The sequence below is a fragment of the Stenella coeruleoalba genome, assembly GCF_951394435.1.
Source record: "Stenella coeruleoalba genome assembly, chromosome: 11".
In the NCBI taxonomy this organism is placed as follows: domain Eukaryota; kingdom Metazoa; phylum Chordata; class Mammalia; order Artiodactyla; family Delphinidae; genus Stenella; species Stenella coeruleoalba.
The window spans coordinates 76,747,528-76,767,375 of record NC_137157.1 but is presented as its reverse complement, the minus strand read 5'-3'; the positions used below and the strand labels follow the sequence as shown (position 1 = coordinate 76,767,375).

Below are 19,848 nucleotides of genomic sequence, written 5' to 3'. Positions count from 1 at the left end.
ATGAAAAGACAACCTATAAATGGGAGAAAATATTTGCAAATGATATGCTACAATAAGGGGTTAATATCCAAAATATATAAACAGCTCATACAACTCAATGTCAAAAAACTAAATGACCCAATTAAAAAATGGGCAGAAGACCTGAATAGTCATTTTTCCAAAGAAGACATACAGATGGCCAACAGGCACATGAAAGACGTTCAACATTGCTGATCATTAGAGATATGCAAATCAAAACCACAATGAGATATCATCTCACCCCTCTTAGTAAGAATGGCCATCAACAAATAACAAATGTTGGCAAGAATATGGAGAAAAGGGAACCCTTGCACACTGTTGGTAGGGATGTAAATTGGTGCAGCCACTACGGAAAACGACATGAAGATTTCTCAAAAAACTAAAAGTATGATCCAGCAATTTCACTGCTAGATATATATTCAAAGAAAACAAAAACACTAATTCAAAATGATACACACACGCCAAAGTTCACAGCAGCACTATTTACAACAACCAAGATAAGGAAGCAACCCAAATATCCATCAACAAATGAATGGATAATGAAGATGTGGTGAGATATGTGATGGAATATTACTCAGCCATAAAAAAGAATGAAATCTTGCCATTTGCAACAACATGGATAGACCTGGAGGATATTATGCTTAATGAAGTATGTCAGAGAAAGACAAATACTGTATGTCACACTTATATGTGGAATATAAGAAATAAAAGAAACAAATGAATATAACAAAACAGAAACAGACTCACAGATACGGAGAAAAAACTAGTAGTTACCATTGGGGAGAGGGAAGTGGGAGGGGTAAAACAGTAGAATATTAAGAGGTACAAACTACTAAGTATAAAATAAATAAGCACAAGGATATATTGTACAGCACACAGAATACAGCCAACATTTTATAATAACTTTGAACAAAGTATAATCTATAAAAACAGTGAATCACTATGTATGTTGTACACCTGAAACTAACATAATATTGTAAATCAACTATACTTCAATAATAAATAGATAAATAAAGTTATGAATTGTTTATTCCTAGAATTTTCCATTTAGTATTTTTAGACAAATGAAACGATGAAACCAAAATTGTGGTAAGAAGGGACTACTATAATTAAGTCAAACAAACCCAAAATATTTGTTAAACGTGTTAACAGGCCAAGAAATGTACACCTGTTTAATGTTTCCAAATAGACTAAAACTCAAAGAAAACACATACTCAAATCACAATCAATTCTAGCATTCATTTCAATTAGAACACTTTACCATTTTCTTCCATATCAGCTTTCTCTGCTTTTGAGCGATCTTCCCGGTTTACCAGTTGTTTGGTAGCACAGACCTGCTTTAGGCCAAGGAAAAGGAAAAGAATTGAGGGCACAATCTGTCCCACCACAGCATCTACTCCAGGAGGTCGATTTTGCAGTTCCAAAAGAATACTCAGTCCTATTATACACATCTTCCGGTCATGATGCCTACAAATTATAAAGGCGAAAAAAAATGTGCACATGAGAAATGAGAACAAATTCCGAAGAAATTACAGAAAGAAATGTCCAAGGTATATTCTAAGGTTCATTCACTGGAGTTACACAGAGGTATCTCCATTTTGTACTATATGAAGTCCTATGTAAATCAAGTTTTGTAAACCAATTATCATCATCAAAGAGCTATGGGAGTCTGCAATTAATATGGGGAATCTTGTGTAATATCAATTTATGATAATACAAATGCTGTATCTGGGCCTTAGCGTAACAACTTTTATTTATTAAATAAAATAAATAAATTATTAACAACTTTTTATTTATTAAACAAGAATACCTGTATACGATAGCATAAAATTCCTATCCAATGGAAAAAATGAGGAGTCCCTTAGACTTTGTCTTCATTGGATTGGTCTACAAAGTATCTTGGCACTGTATACTAACCCAGGTGCCAAAAGTTCCTCCACAAACTCAGCATCTAGTAAGCTGAATGTAATAGCTATACGTAAATCATTAAATGTCCTGTTCTGTAAAACAGGATAAGGAAAATTTAATTCTGAAGGAAAAATGTTTGACCAATATACATTACACACATTTTTGTATGAATGTTTCTTCTAAATTGTTTAAAACTAAAAATACTAAGAATTAAAAGATTTTCTATATTAGTATAACACTTAAAATTGCAGGCATGGACAAAAAGTTCACTGGCAGGGATTCAAAATGAGAGTAATATCCAATGACAAATATATTACTAGCTTCTATTATTCTTCATTATTTCCATTGCTTGACTGATTCAAGTTACTAATGTCAAAGTATAGTATACTGTAACAGGGACTGTGCTTGACCTGGTGATTTTCTCATCCATGTAGCCTCTAACTAGCAGTGTACACCAGGTGTCAAATGGATCATAGTACAGATGACGATTATCGAGTGGGGCTCTGAAGAATCCAAGGGAGCACAATTCAAGCATGCCCAATCTATACAATAGCTGAGACGGATTTTCTATTTTTGGAAAATTGCTTATAGATGCTACTAACTATAACTGTGAATGACTAAATCTCTACTCTCTAAATCTTTGTCAGAGATAACTTTAAGCACAATTTCTTTTTAAAGTACGCTCTTCCTTTCAAAGCTTTAGTAAGAAATCTAAATCAGGGACAAATTCCAGTCTCCTACAAGTAGAAAAATTAGAATACACTTAGCAACTTATAAATATGCTCCCCCATTCCTTTTCTACCATCCTAATTCAAGCCCCTCCATCACCTCCCCACCACTTGGCAATGTCCTAACTACTCCTGTTGAAATTATTTTCCCCTCAGTAAATTTTTCTAAATGATATCTTACAAAACTTAAAAAGAACACTAGTTATTTCTAATGTTTTGAACAAATTAATCAGCAATTTAGCTCAAATTCTAGCACAACAGGGTCACTTATATGTGTTGGGTCACTTGAGGTGGGCCTATAACTACTACTTAGGATCTCACTTTTCCTATGCTGGGAAGCTAGGAGAGTGCTTCACATAAAGCCAAACTCTCCTACCAGGGTAGGACGAGGACTACAACTAACAATCTTCTGACCTCACATTTGAAAACGGGCTCCATTGAAGTCTTTATATCTTTACCAGACCAGTACTTTCCTTAGAAACATGACTCTATTTAGAATGTTGTTACCCATAGACACTTAACAGTCATGGAACCCAAGTGGACACTTAATTCTTGTTGCCTAGAGATATAGCAATACACATAAGTCAAAAACAAGCGGGGAATGGCTATACCTAATTTTCAGAGCCTGCGTTCTTTCCACTAGATTATACTGCTGAAACACATTCTTAATTCTCTAAGAATTTAATATTATGTCAACAATGCACTAAAAATAATTCTTAAAGGGCTTCCCTGGTGGCTCAGTGGTTGGGAATCCACCTGCGAGTGGAGTGGACGTGGGTTCGAGCCCTGGTCCAGGATGATCCCATGTGCCACGGAGCAGCTGGACCCGTGCACCACAACTACTGAGCCTGTGCTCTGGAGCCCGCGAGCCATGGCTGGTGAGGCCCACGAGCCTGGAGCCCATGTTCTGCAACGAGAGAGGCCACTGCAACGAGAAGCCTGTGCACTGCAACGAAGAGTAGCCCCCACTTGCGGCAACTAGAGAAAGCCTGTGTGCAGCAGCGAAGCAGCCAAAAATAAATAAAAAATAATAATAATTCTTAAGATATAAAAATTATTTCTTTATATGCTATTATATGTACATATTAAAAAGTCAACTTTCCAGAATAGAAATGTAGTGTAAAATCGAAAAGACACATACATACCCAAGAAAACAATCTGTATCATTCATCCACTGATTTATAAACTGTACAGTTACAGGTCCAGGGTTGTGAGGCAACTGAATTCGTTCTAAAGTATGTAGCAGCAAATCAGGGTTGTAGTACAAGGCAGCAATTGCAACCTGAAGACACATAGTACGAAGCTCGCTAGTTTTGACTCCTCGGGTTAATCTCTCCAAAACAAGTTGAACAAAGAGTGGAATGCACTAGAGGAAAAAAGAAAAAGAGAAATCAAGTAACTTTTATAGAAAGCTGAATGTTGGTAAAGTGTTATCAACAAATCAGATACTCTTAATGACAGTGAAACGTTTGCTTGTTTAAATCATTTTTACAATTATTAAACCTAGAGAGCTTAAACAGCCAAAAAGAGGTCCTACAGTAGTGCCAAAACATCTCCTTCCATTTTATGTGAAGATTACATTTAGTTGAAGATTGTTCTACAAGAGTCCACACTCAAATGGCAATAATCCAAATGTAGACTTAGTCACTTCCATGTCTGAGTTAAAATGACTAGGGTGGAATTTTTCTTTGATAAATCATATTGGAAATACAGTTGACCCTTGAACAACGCAGGTTTGAACTATATGGATCCAGTTAAATGCAGGGTTTTTTCAATAGTGCATACTACAGTACTACACCATCCACAGTTGGTTGAATCTGCGGATAGGGAGCAAACGTGTATACACAGGGCCAACTGTAAGTTATATGTGGATTTCTGACTGTGCAGAGGGTCAATGCCTCTAACTCCTGCATTGTTCAAGGGTCAAGTGTAAAAGCAAAATGAGACTAAAAATAAGCATGATGTGATCAGAATTTCTCTTGAGAAAAAAAATTCCTAAAAAAGTCATAGGGATGTAATGAACGACATGGTGGCTAAACTTAAGAATACTGTATTGTACATTTGAAAGTTGCTAAGAACGAGTAGACATTAAAAGCTCTCATCACAAGAAAAAAAATTTTTTAACTATGTATGGTGATGGATGTTAACTATACTTATTGTCATGATCATTTCACTGTATATACAAATACTGAATCATGTTGTATACTTGAAATTAAGATAATTTTATGTCAAATATATCTCAATGAAATTTTTGAAAAAGAAAATTCCTGTTGGTATAAGTAAAAGACTGAAGAAAAATAGTGGATTTCATACATTAAAATCCTATGACTCCAATTCTAAAGTGCAATATTGTTTAATTTTATTAGAAATATTTCCTAACAGTTACTTTCAATTAAAAGGGATGGGCTAACTGTGGAAAACAGATGGAGATTTCTCAAAAAAACTAAAAATACTACTACCATATGACCCAGCAATTCCACACTTGGGTATATATCCAAAAAAACAAAAACAAAAACACTAATTCAAAAAGATACATGTACTCCAATGTTCATAGCAGCATTATTTACAATTGCCAAGATATGAAAGCAACCTAAGTGTCCATCAACAGATGAATGGATAAAGAAGATGTGGTTCTCACACCAGTCAGAATGGCCATCATCAAAAAATCTAGAAACAATAAATGCTGGAGAGGGTGTGGAAAAAAGGGAACACTCTTGCACTGCTGGTGGGAATGTGAATTGGTACAGCCACTATGGAGAACAGTAAGGAGGTTCCTTAAAAAACTACAAATAGAACTACCATATGACCCAGCAATCCCACTACTGGGCATATACCCTGAGAAAACCATAATTCAAAAAGAGTCATGTACCAAAATGTTCATTGCAGCTCTATCTACAATAGTCCGGAGATGGAAAGAACCTAAGTGTCCATCATCAGATGAATGGATAAAGATGTGGCACATATATACAATGGAATATTACTCAGCCATAAAAAGAAACGAAATTGAGCTATTTGTAATGAGGTGGCTAGACCTAGAGTCTGTCATACAGAGTGAAGTAAGTCAGAAAGAGAAAGACAAATACCATATGCTAACACATATATATGGAATTTAAGGAAAAAAAAATGTCATGAAGAACCTAGGGGTAAGACAGGAATAAAGACACAGACCTACTAGAGAATGGACTTGAGGATATGGGGAGGGGGAAGGGTAAGCTGTGACAAAGTGAGAGAGAGGCATGGACATATATACACAACCAAACGTAAGGTAGATAGCTAGTGGGAAGCAGCCACATAGCACAGGGAGATCAGCTCGGTGCTTTGTGACCGCCTGGAGGGGTGGGATCGGGAGGGTGTGAGGGAGGGAGACGCAAGAGGGAAGAGATATGGGAACATGTGTATATGTATAACTGATTCACTTTGTTATAAAGCAGAAACTAACACACCATTGTAAAGCAATTATACTCCAATAAAGATGTAAAAAAAGATGTGGTATATATACACAATGAAATACTACTCAACTATAATAAAGAATGAAATTTTGCCATTTGCAGCAACATGGATGGACTTGGAGGGCATTATGCTAAGTGAAATCAGTCAGACAGAGAAAGATAAAAACTGTATGATATCACTTACATGTGGAATCTAAAAAATACAACAAACTAGTGAATATCACAAAAAAGAAGTAGACTCATAGATATAGAGAACAAACTAGGGGTTACCAGCGGGGAGAGGGAAGGGGGAGGTGCAATATAGGGGTAGAGGAGTAAGAGGTACAAATTATTAGGTATAAAATAAGCTACAAGGATATATTGTACAAGATAGGAAATATAACCAATATTTTATAATAACTACAAATGGAGTATAACCTTTAAAAACTGTGAATCACTATATTGCACACCTGTGACTTATACAATATTGTACAGTAACTATAGTTCAATTTTTAAAAAGAGATGGGCTAAAATGATTTGTGTAAAATAAAATTCTGAGGTCTTAATATAAGTTCATTTTTAAATTAAACTTTAAAAATCAAAGTTTCAGGGGAGAATGGGATGAATAGGTGGAATACAGAGGGTTTTTAGGGCAGTGTAGTGAAACTAGTCTGCATGATACTATAATGGTAGATATATGTCATTATACATTTGTCCAAACATATAAAGAGTGTACACCAAGAGTACACCCTAGTGTAAACTGCGGTCTCTGGGTGATAATGATGTGTCAGTATGTTCATCAGTTATAACCAATGCACCACCCTGGCCGAGATGTTGATAATGGGGAAGGCTATGCATGTGTGGGGTAAGGGGTACAAGAGAAATCTCTATATCTTCTGCTCAATTTCTCTGAGAGTCTATAACTACTCTGAAAAATAAAATCTATTAAAAAATAATCAGAGTTTCATGTAAAAATTTAAGACAAATTCAATATGTTTCCTTTAGTAAGCCAAACTGTAAGTACATTAGTATCAGAAGAATACTAGACTTGTTTAGGATAATATATAATATCAAAACACATGACTACATGTGGAACTTTTAAGATTGAGATTTTTATAAAGAAATGACTAGTCTGATTAACTCTATTGATTTTGTCTCATATTCTGATATAGAGCATATATAGGACATAGGCTCTATTAAAAATTATTACTACAGTTACAAATAATTATTGTGAATCAATGAAGCCAAAAGAAAATGTAAACTAAGTTTGAAAAACTTTTTGATATGTTTTAATAACAAAGCTTCATTTTAACAAATATCTACTATTACATGCAAAGCCATTAAGAATACAAAGAAACTTTGAGGTTTCAAAATTAGTAAAACTAAAATTATCCGTTTATATTAAAATAAAGTCAATTATGGGGATTGATTATGCAGAATACCTCCATATACCACTATGGAGTGATCTGCAAGATATATTATTAAGTGAAGAAGGCAAGATGGAAAAAAAATATGTTTAGTATGCTACTGTTTAAGAAGGTGAGGAGAGAACGGATATAACTATTTGCTTTTTGTTTTTAAATGAAAGGATGAACTAAAAACTGGGGGGTGGGGGGAGTGTAGAAATGGGGAAAGAAAGTAATGGTAGAGGGGACAGGAATGGAAGCTAGATTCCCCTGAATATACCTTGTTTTGTAAATTAGACTTTAGACTTTGCATATGTTATATTCACAAAAAATTTAAGCAATCCCTAAAAGTTAAAATAAAATGAAATAAATAATCAAACAAACAGGGATTATGTTAAATTACTTTAAAATTTATGATTTGACTTGTTTGGCTATAAATATCCCTAGCATATGAATATACCCTTGAGATAGAAGGAGCTACTAAAAAATCTTAAACTGTTAATAGTGATCGTATGTTGGTGATAATATATACATATTAGTGGGGTAAAGTAAGTGAGTAATTATGATGAGAACCAGGATTTTGGGTGTGGGAGATACTGATTAGGATCAATTAGGTTAAGTAAAAATAATGTAGTCTGAAACTGGAAATATCTGTGTCTACTAATGATGCATTAATCTTAAGATAATATAACATGTATTTCCTGGTTCTCTTTTGTGGAAATAAAGACCTACTCAATAGCAAGGAATATCCCTTGTGCAGTCTTGGAATACCATTTCCCAGGGTAGGGCAGGAAATGTACAAGATGAAACTGGAACATCTAATCACACCAGATAGCAGAAAACTTCCAAAGGCTATGAGAGTCAGGTCAAAAGCACTCATATGGCAAACTCAAGAGGCTCCCACTGGCCTAAGTTGAAAGAACTTTGTACACCTTAAATATACTTAATATATTTGATGTGTATCAAATAAATTTGAATCTATAAGGTCAAATAATACTAAAAAGCCAAAAAATAAAAACCATAAAAAACACCTCACTGGTCATCTTTGGAGGATGCTCCAAAGATGGAGCATAAGGAAACAACATATTGTCTCAATCATGACAAATAAAGGCAAATACTCAAACTATTCCTCAGAGTAATCTAATAATTGATGAGAAAACATTTCTCTTCATAGAAGTAATTCCACTCATAAATGAAGAAGGAATGACAGAATTAGAATATCATCACCAACAGCACTAAGATCATAAGACGAGAGACAACCATTCTGTCCCTAGTAGAAATACACACCACCACCTATGAAGTATTCTTGCCAAAAAATCACAATTGAATCCAACCAAATCTCTAGATCTAACTACCAATTTACAGGAAATATTGAGGCATTTAATTCTAAGGCATTACAATCCTTCAGCACAATAATGGTAACTTCACTAACATTAGACAGTGAGTTAACTCACTTAACTTTCTGATATAGAAATGCTTGGGTACCACCTTTCCAATCCCTCTAACAACCCAGTTTTAGGAGTAGAAACCCACTGTATATACATTACATATGAAATTCTTACTTGCTAACTTTAAATGAGTGTATCCAGCTAAAAGCAATTCTTTTATTCAATTTTTCTTTACTACTTACTAGACTCCTCCAAACTGAAATTTCAACTTTTTTCATTTTCTACAACTCTTCCTATTTAACTGCAAAAATAAAGCCGTTGGACTTAAGCTTCCACATCCCTTATTTCTACCTCAAGACAGATCTCTATATCAGCATTATCTAAACGGCGCTGTCACAACAGTTAATAGATGTTCCTTGGGTTTGGAAAACAAAAAGATTCCAGTGTTAATTAATTTGGAAAACGCAGAATACTAACCACTCCCTTAGGCACATTTCCAGATAAAGGCACTAAGAATTCAAGCAATAATGAAATGAATTTTGTTTTATCCAGTTTTCCCCAGACCATTGAATACACTTTTTTATGAACACCTACTGACACCATTAGATGGTCACCATTTGAGTAATATCACTCTATTCCCATCTCCTGGTATCTACACTTTCTGTTTCTGTGAAAAAGATCATCTATTTTCCAAGGTAAACCTGTGCTCACAGGCTTCTCCCTGTCCTCATCTTATGTCTTATTTTTTCTGGTGTTTTCTATGCAATGTCTGCAATGACTCCCACTATGAATCTTGTTCTAATCTTCCACTCCCAATGCTACTTGCCTAGAACAGAACTAATACCTTCAGACCTCAACCTCACTGAAGATGAAATAAAGACATTCTCAGAAAAAAAAAAAAAAAGGCAGAACTCATTGCTAGCAGACCTACCCTACAAGAAATACTAAAGGAAGTTCTTTGGGCTGAAAGCAAGTGACCCAGAGGGTAATTCAAAGACAAAGAAACACACACACACACACACACACACACACACACTCCAGTAAAGGTAATTATGTAATTATAAAAAATAGTATTTCTTTCACTTTCTTAACTGTTTTAAAAAGCAATCACATAAAATAACGTTATAATTGTATTGTTGAAACTATAAAATGTAATATATTCAACATTAACAATACAGAGGATGTAGAAGCAAGATTCTACTGGAATAAGGAAATGACACCAGATGGTAACTTCAACCCACAGCAAACAAATAAAGAGAACTGAGAAATGGTAAATAAGAAGGCTGTAGATATATACTTGGTTGCCTTTTTTCTTAGCTTCTTTGAAATAAAATTACAAATAGAAATAATTACAGTGTATTGTTGGATTTATAACATATATAGATGCAATATATATGACAGCAGTAGTACAAAAAGGGGAAAGAGGGAATAGAGCTATATAAGAGTAATGCATCTATATCTCACTAAAAATTAGGTTAATCTCAATCTGAAGTATATTCTGATAAGGTAAGGTATATATGGTAAGCCCTAGAGCAACCACTAAGAAAAATGTTTAAAATAGTGGAAAAAAAATTAAAAGAATTAAAATGTGACATTAGAAAATATGTACTTAATTCAAAAGAAAGCAGTAAAGAAAGAATAGGGGAACAACAACAAAACATGAGACATATAAATAAAAAATAAAATGACAGATTGAATCTATGTGTAAAAGTAACAACAGTAAATGTGAATGGGTCAATTCAAAGATACAAATAGGTTGAAAGTAAAAGAATGGAAAAAGATATATCATGCAAACAGCAACTATAAGAAAGCTGAAATGGATATACTAATGTTAGACAAAAACAACATCAAAACAAACAAAAAGTATTACTAGAGATAAAGAGAGACAATTTTAATGATAAAAGGGTCAATTCATCAGGAAGATAAAACCATTATAAACATACATACACATAACAGAGCCCTAAAATACATGAAACAACAACTGACAGAAATAAAGGGAGAACTAGATAATTCAGTAACAGTTGGAGAATTTAATACTTCACTTTTGATAACGAATAGAACAATTAGGTAGAAGATCAGCAAAAAATAAAAGACTTAATCAACATTATAAACCAACTAGATCTAACAAACATCTACAGAACACTCAGCCCAATAACAGCAAAGTACATATTATTCTCAAGTGCACATGGAACAATCTCCAGGACAGACTATATGCAGGGCCATAAAATAAGCCTCAATAAATTTAAAAGGAATGAAATCACACAAAGTATGTTCTCCAATTACAATGGAGTAAAATTAGAAATCATTAACAGAAAGAATTCTGGTAAATTCACAAACATATGGAAATTAAACAACACACTCCTAAATAACCAGTGGGTCCAGAATAAAGCACAAGGGAAATAAGGACATATTTTGAGATGAATGAATATGAACACATGCCAAAACTTAATGAATGTAGCTAAAGCAGTGGTTAGAGGGAAATTTATAGCTATCAATCTCTATATTAAAAAAGAAGAAATATCTCAATCTAATAACCTAAACTTCCACCTCAAGACTCTGGAAAAAGAAGAGCAAGCTAAACTCAAAGCAAGTAGAAGGGAATAAATTATGAGGATTAGAGCAAAAACTAATGAAATAGCAAACCAAAAAACAGACAACAAAATCATAAATTGGTTCCTTGAAAAGATGAACAAAATTGACAAACCTCTACCTCAACTAACAAAAGGGGGAAATAAGAGAGCGAGAGAAAGAGAAGATAATAATTACTAAAATCAGGAACAAAACGGGGTCATTATTACCAACCTACAAAAACAAAAAGAAATATAATGAAATATTATGAATTGCATGCCAACTAATTAGTTAATTTACATGAAATGGACAACTTCCTAGAAAGATGCAAACTCCTACATTAACTCAAAAAGAAATAGAGGGCTTGGGCTTCCCTGGTGGTGCAGTGGTTGAGAGTCCGCCTGCCAATGCAGGGGATGCGGGCTCGTGCCCCGGTCCGGGAAGATCCCACATGCCGCACAGCGGCAAGGCCCATGAGCCATGGCTGCTGAGCCTGCGTGTCCGGAGCCTGTGCTCCACAACGGGAGAGGCCACAACAGTGAGAGGCCCATGTACCGCTAAAAAAAAAAAAGAAATAGAGGGCTTCCCTGGTGGCACAGTGGTTGAGAGTCTGCCTGCCGACGCAGGGGACATGGGTTCGTGCCCCGGTCGGGGAAGATCCCACATGCCGCAGAGCGGCTGGGCCCGTGAGCCACGGCCACTGAGCCTGCGCGTCCGGAGCCTGTGCTCCGCAATGGGAGAGGCCACAACAGTGAGAGGCCCACGTACCACAAAAAAAGAAAAAAAAAAATAGAAATACAAGTAGACCTACAACAAATAATGAGATTGAATTGGTAATTTTAAAACTACCCACAAAAAAAGCTCAGGCAAAGATGGCTTCACTGCTAAATTCTAACATTTAAAAAACACCAACCTTCAGAAACTCTTCCAAAAAATAGAAGAGGAGGGAGCACTTCCCAACTCATTCCACACGAGGCCAGCATAACTCTGTTTCCAAAGCCAGACAAAGATACCACAAGAAAAAAAAAATTACAGATGAATATCTCTTATAAATACAGGTACAAAAATAGTTTTAAAAAAATACCACCTAACTGAATCTAGAAATATATAAAAAGGATCATACTCCATGATCAAGAAGGATTTACACCAGGAATTCAAGGTTGATTTAACATCTGAAAATCAATTAAAGCAAAACACCGTATCAACAGAATAAAGGACAAAACCCACATGATCATCTCAATAGATGCAGAAAAAGCATTTGATAAAATTCAACACGACTTCATGATCAAAAGACTCAACAGACCACGAATAAACAGGAACACACTCAATCTGATAAAAGACATCTATGAAAAACCTACAGCTTACATCAGACTTAATGGTGAAAGGAATACTTCGCCCCCTAAGATCAGGAACAAGACAAAATGTCTCCTCTTGCCACATCCATTCAACATTGCACTGAAGGTTCTAGCCAAGGCAGTTAGGCAAGAAAAATAAAATAAAAAGCACCCAAGTTGGAAAGGTAAAACTCTATCTGCAGATGAGATGACCTTGTGTACAGAAAATCCTAAGAAATTCTCTGAAACTCTATTAAAACTAATAAAGCAATTCGGCAAGGTTGCAAGAAACAACATAAATACAGAAAAAGTGTATTTCTAAACACAGGCAATAAACAACTTGAAAATAAAATTAAGAAAACAATACCATTTATAATAGCATTAAAAAGGATGAAATATTTTATGAAGATTTTAATGAAAGAAACTTGTACTTGAAAACTACAAAACATTTTTGAAAAAGATTAAAGATGACCTAAATAAAAGGAAAGACATCTCATGTTCAGGGATTGAAAGACTAAATATTCTCAAAGTGACAATACCTCCCAAAGTGATCTACAGATTTAGCACAATGCCTATCACAATCCCAGTTGGCTTCTTTGCTCAAATTGACAAGCTGATCCTAAAATTCATATGGAAATTCAAGGGACCATAATAGCCAAAACAATCTTACATAGGAACAAAATTGGAGGACACAAACTTCCTAATTTCAAAACTTACTACAAAGCTACAGTAATAAAGATACTGCAGTCCTGGATTAAGGACAAAAAAATTAATTAAATCTGAAAGAGAATCCAGAAATATATCCTCACATTTACAGTCGATTGATTTCACAAAGTGTGCCAAGATAATTCAATGGGGAAAGAATAGGTTTTTTCCAACAAATGGTGCTGAGACAATTTGATATCCATGTGGAAAATAATGAATTTGTACCCCTTCCACAAACCATATTCAAAAATTAACTCAAAATGAATTAAAGACCTAAATGTTAGAGCTAAAACCATAAAACTCTTAGAGGAAAATCTCTGTGAACTTGAATTTAGCAATGATTTCTTAAATATGATGCCAAATTGCATTGGGTATTTTTGTCATAGGATTTCTACCAGTAAACACAAACTATAGGCTATCTTTATAATTTTCCATCACAATATAAACATCAATCAGACATGCACATTTTAAATGTAAACATCAAGTAGGATGTTTTCTATACATATATTACCTGATCAATTCCCCTTCCTTTGCACTGAAGAATGATGACTTCAAGAAGTTTGGCTGCATGACATTCTGCATCTTCTCCTGCATCTCCACATAGTACCTGCAGTAATTAAAATTTCACTCAGCAGTAAATAGCAATTGCAAAAAATTTAATCAAGTCTACATGAAGTAAATATCACATAAAAATTCAGCCATTAGAATCTCAGCGTTGCTTGAGTCATAAGTTTACCTTGCCAACCCAAAGAAGGAAGTTCAAAACGAAGTTCATCTATCTTCTTCATCTACTCTGATACCTTATAAGGTGTAATAATTCACTTATTTAACTTTGGATTAATAAAATAGGCTATATGAGTTAACTATCTAGACAAATGAAGCTTCCCTTTATGTAATGCATCAAAACAATAAAATACAATGAAATCAAAAGAAAACAAAATAACCTTCTTCTTAAACAATTAAATAAACCCTGTGTTTTTCTGTTCCTTTTGAATTCTTGTCTATATGCACCCATTTTTTCATAATGAAACCATAAATTTAATATTACACACCTTTTAATTTCCTCATTTGGACTTCATAATTTGAACTACTTTCCATAGACATTATAACCATTTAGGACTATACAGTATTACAGAAGATGAGTATAACAAAGCTTACCAGCCTGTTCCCCTAATGTCAATTCTGTATTTTCACTGATATGAACAATTATACAGTGCACATGTTCATACACCTAATACGGCAGCCTTATAATAAGGTTCCCAGAAGAGAGATTTATAGAGTAGAGGCATGCTTATATTAGAAATAAAGAAATATGGAAAAATTAATAAGGGTTCAAACACAAGACATAAGAAAAAGAACAGACTTAACCCAGAGAATAAAAGTAAGATAGAAATTAGGAATATAAACAAAAAGAGGTAAAACAAACAGAAATCAAAAATAGATTCATTAAAAAAAGACTTAAGTAGACTTTTACCAAAATTATTTTTAAAAAGCAAAGCAAGCAAAATTTTAAAACATTATGAAAGACATAAATACAGATAAAGGAAAGATTAAAAATGAAAATACTATGAACAATATTATATTCCTTATATATTTGAAAACTTAGATGACCTGGATAATTTCCTAGACAAATACAATTTAAGAAAACTGAATTTAAAAGATATTCCAGATAAAGATGACAGATTGAACATCGCCATTCAATTTTATCCCTTCCCAAAGGCCATTAAAATAAAGGTAAAGATATTTTAGAAGCATATATCCACAAAGACAGAGATAAAGGAAAAAACAGACAGCTATAAAATTGTAGAAGCTGGAAAACAGATGGATCAGTGAGCTGAAACATAAGCAGGTAGCTAGCAAAACCAAGAACCAACCCTATTTACATAAACTTAAAATTCTACCTCAAGAGCAGTGTTTCTAGATCTAGATTCTAAACATGTGGGCTCTAGAACCAGAATGCTTTGGTCTAAATCCTAGTTCTACCATTTACGAGCTGTGTTTTTAGAAACGCTACTGGGTGGGCCAAAAAGTATCTTCAGTTTTTTAAGTAAAAATAAAAGACACATTTTTCATCAAGAACTTTACTAAATAACGTATTCACCCTTTTGTTCCACTACCTTCTGCCATTTTTCAGGCAACTTCATAATTCCATCTTCCCAAAACTTTTTATCTTTTTGAGCCAAGAACTATTCCAGGTGCCTTTTACAGCCTTTACAGTCCAGGGAATTGAAATTTTTTCCATTAAGAGATTTTGTAAATACCAAAATAAATGGAAATCCAAAGGTGCAAAGTCTAGTGAATACAGCAGATGAATCAGAACTTCTCAGCCAAGCTGTAAGTTTTTGCCGGGTCATGAAAGAAACATGTGCTCTTGCGTTATCCTGATGAAAGATTATGTGTTTTCTGTTGACTAATTCTGGATGCTTTTCGTTGAGGGCTGCTTTCAGTTGGTCTAACTGGGAGCAGTACTTGTTGCAATTAATGGTTTGGTTTTCTGGAAGGAGCAGGGGTCCCCAACCCCCAGGCCACGGACCAGTAGCGGTCCACTGGTCCCATCGCTCCCCATCGCTCGCATTACCGCCTAAACTCCGCCTCCTGTCAGATCAGCGGTGGCATTAGATTCTCATAGGAGCGTGAACCCTACTGGGAACTGCGCATGCAAGGAATCTAGGTTGCACGCTCCTTATGAGAATCTAATGCCTGATGATCTGAGGTGGAGCTGAGGCAGTGATGCTAGCGCTGGGGAGCAGCTGCAAATACAGATCATCATTAGCAGACAGGTTTGTCCGCACAGAGACCATAATAAATCAATTGTACGCAGACTCATATCAAAACCTTATCAGTGAGTGGCACGTGAAAACAAGCTCAGGGCTCCCACTGATTCTGCATTATGGTAAGTTGTATAATTATTTCATTACCTATTACAATGTAATAATAATAGAAATAAAGTGCACAATAAATATAATGTGCTTGAATCATCCCAAAACCATTCCCCCACCCCGCCCCCGGTCCGTGGAAAAACAGTCTTCCACGAAACCAGTCCCCTGGTGCCAAAAATGTTCGGGACATTTGTAATAGAGGACTCCCTTCCAATCCCACCATATACACATCACCTCCTTTGGATGAAGACCAGCCTTTGGTGCCGTTGGTGGCGGTTCATTTTGCTTGCCCCACAATCTCTTCCGTTCCACATTGTTGTACAGTATACACTTTTTATTGCCCATCACAATTTGTTTTAAAAACAGAACGTTTCATTACGTTTCAGTAGAGAATCGCATGCAGAAATATGGTCAAGAAGGTTTTTTCACTTAACTTACGTGGAACCCAAACATCAAAGCAATTCACATAACCAAGCTAGTGCAAATGATTTTCAATGCTTGATTTGGATATTTTGAGTATGTCGGCTATTTCCCACATGGTATAACGTTGATTGTTCTCAATTATTGTTTTGATTTGATCGCTATCAACTTCAACTGGTCTACCTGACCGTGGTGCATCGGCCAGCAAGAAATCTCCTGCACGGAACTTCGCAAACCACTTTTGACACGTTTGATCAATCACAGCACCTTCTCCAAACACTGCACAAATCTTTTTGTGCATTTCAGTTGCGTTTTTACCTTTCCTGAAATAATAAAGTTTAATATGCCAAAAATGTTGCTTTTTTTCTTCCATCCTCAATATTAAAATGGCTACACAAAAATTCACCAATTTTGATAAGTCTTTTTTTAAACTCATGGTGATATGACAGCTGTCACATACAATCTAACAAAATTGTTTCAAATGAAGTTAAAGACAACTAAATGCTACTAGAGCCATCTTACGGAAAAAATCAAACGCACCTTTTGGCCCACCCAATATTTATTCTCTGTACCTTAGTCCCCAGCTGTAAAAAGAAATATAGTAATATACTTATGTCATAGGATTATATGATACAGAAAGAAAAAACTCAGCCCCTTTTCCCAAAATTGCATTGACTTGGTTTCTTTGTTTGCTGGTTTTGTTGGTTTGAGGTTTTGTCCCCCCACAAAAGGAAGAGAAACAAAATATAGTACAGTAGCTTAAAAAATGGGCTCTGGAGCCAGATTACCAGGATTCAAATCTAGCTCCAACACATAACAGCTATGTGACTAGGTCAGTTTTCTAAACCTCAGGCACAATGCAAAATGCCTGTCTCCTCTTTAACAAAAGGTGATATAATGTTGTAAAGATTAAATAAATTCATGTGTATAAAGTGCTTAGGAAATACCAGTGTACAGTAAGAGTTCAATAATAAGACCAGAAATAAATATATTTAACTACTTGACAAGTAGAAGGCCATCACTGTGAACGTCACTTTTACTATATCTGCTATAATACAGAGCAACTGTGAGTTATAAAGGACCATGTAGGATTGTTATGTTTTCTACCTTTGCTTTCTCTTCCCCTTTCCCTCACTAGCAGCTGTCTCTATAACTTAGGAAAAAACTGAAGACAGCCAGGTGATTATGACTTAACAAGCTGGGTTATTACAGAGCAATATGAGTCTTCAAAAATCGTGATTCTACTCCTGCTGTTTACATGTGATGAAACTTAGTGACTTCCCAAAATCTCCCAGGCTCTTTATAACTGAACTGAGACCTCCATCAGATAAACTGATTATCCGTTCAGCGCTTTTAACAGAGTCTGGTACACATCTCTTCTAGGGAGGAAAATAGGTTGTACACTAGCTATCTTACTCCCAACTCCAAGGCCAAACTTAGGTTTCTGGCTATTTGAGCTTTCTAAAATCTGCCATCTCTATGCAATACAGTTTTATATTTATGTATATATTGATACATATATTCACCTAAAAGAGGAGGAAAGCATTAGTCAACAATGATTCCCAGATATAACCAAGAGGGCCAAATCTAACTTGTGACAAAGATAACATAGTAGACAATCATGTTTGTGCATAAATACAACAGTAGCCATTATGTGGCTTACCAATTATCCTGTATTGAACTAAATGATGCTGTTTTTCCAACTATTCCAATTTTTTGTCTTATGTTATTTATGTTCAAATTACCTATATCTAGTGTCTTCTAATATATACATTCAATTAAAAGAAAAATCAATAATTGACAAACTGTGTGGTATTTTCCTAGCACTCTTTTTTAATCAAGGAGCAAGTCTGCATTTTTGAAAGAAAAAACATGAAGAAAATTATTTACCTAAGCATTATAAAGTACACAGCTATAAAAGTAGCAAACATTCTTAAGTATAACACACAATATGAAATTTTCAGATAATTCCAAACTCCATTTGAAAATACAAAATGACAAATATATGTTGATGAAAGCAATACAGAACTAAATGTATAAGAAACAAATTGAGACAGTACCTGAAGTAAAATACAACATTAGTAAGTAAATGTTAGTAAGTAAACCATTAGTAAGAATCACTATGACAAATGTTTAGGACATGCTTACCTTTCTACACATTGTAAAAAGTATTTCTAAATGCTTTGGATTTGATAGTAAAGTATTTGTATCTATTGTCACATAATTATGCAGAAGAGGCATCATGTCTGGAAAAAAATTCAAAATCCCAGTGAGACATGAGTAACAGAAGTAGAAATAAATTATTACCACTGAAAGCATATTTCTGTAGCACCCACACATTACTATCTTCCCTTGCAACCACAAAATGCTAGAAATGAAAGTGTTAAATCCACCTTTTCTATAAATGAGAAAAATGTGGATCAGAAAGACTAAAATGCTCATCATTTATTATAGTGATTGTTATTAATTTTCTTCTTTTTTTCCATAGCACTCATCACCATCTGACATACTGTATATTTACTTACTTGGCTGTGTGTTTCCTACCCTCTCCCTCCCCCCACTGGAATGGAAGTGTCAAAAGGGCAAGGGCTGTCTATTTTTTTCACTGATGTATTGCTGAGCTTAGAACAATACTTGGAATATAGTCAATATTCAGAAGATATTAATAAATATATGGATATATACTCTGACTGCAAAGTATTTTAAGATACAGTAGGCAATACGGTTTCCCTCCTACTACCTCTATTCCTAGGGCTGAAAAACACTCCTATGGTAGCACCACCCTTTACTCGAAAATAATATCTATTTAGACACAGAAAAGCAAAACTGTTACATGGTCAAAGTCATACCTGTAAAATATTCAAAACAATCCTGCTGAAAAATCTCATATAATATACCTAGAAGTTGCCACATTTGAGGAGAAATACCATGGCAGGTTAAACTATATGCCAGTGAAAGAATTTCTTCATAGAATTCTAGAAAGAAGAAAATCTCTAGTTAGAATCCCAGGAAATAGCAAAAATTAAACACAAAGACCACTCAGAAGAGGATTTAGGCTATACACTC

General features: G+C 34.7%; 1 protein-coding gene across 1 annotated transcript in view; it reads right to left on the bottom strand.

Annotated features, from left to right (window-relative positions):
* Nucleotides 1-19,848, bottom strand: part of IPO8 (importin 8) — a 70,540-nt gene that overhangs the window by 11,006 nt on the left and 39,686 nt on the right. Inside the window, exons 18-22 of the mRNA XM_079936644.1 lie at nt 19,632-19,757; nt 18,931-19,028; nt 13,995-14,090; nt 3,800-4,020; nt 1,280-1,485 (exon numbers count right to left, since the gene is read on the bottom strand). Of these exons, the coding sequence (XP_079792770.1) occupies nt 1,280-1,485; nt 3,800-4,020; nt 13,995-14,090; nt 18,931-19,028; nt 19,632-19,757 (747 nt within the window). The remainder of the gene's footprint in view (nt 1-1,279; nt 1,486-3,799; nt 4,021-13,994; nt 14,091-18,930; nt 19,029-19,631; nt 19,758-19,848) is intronic.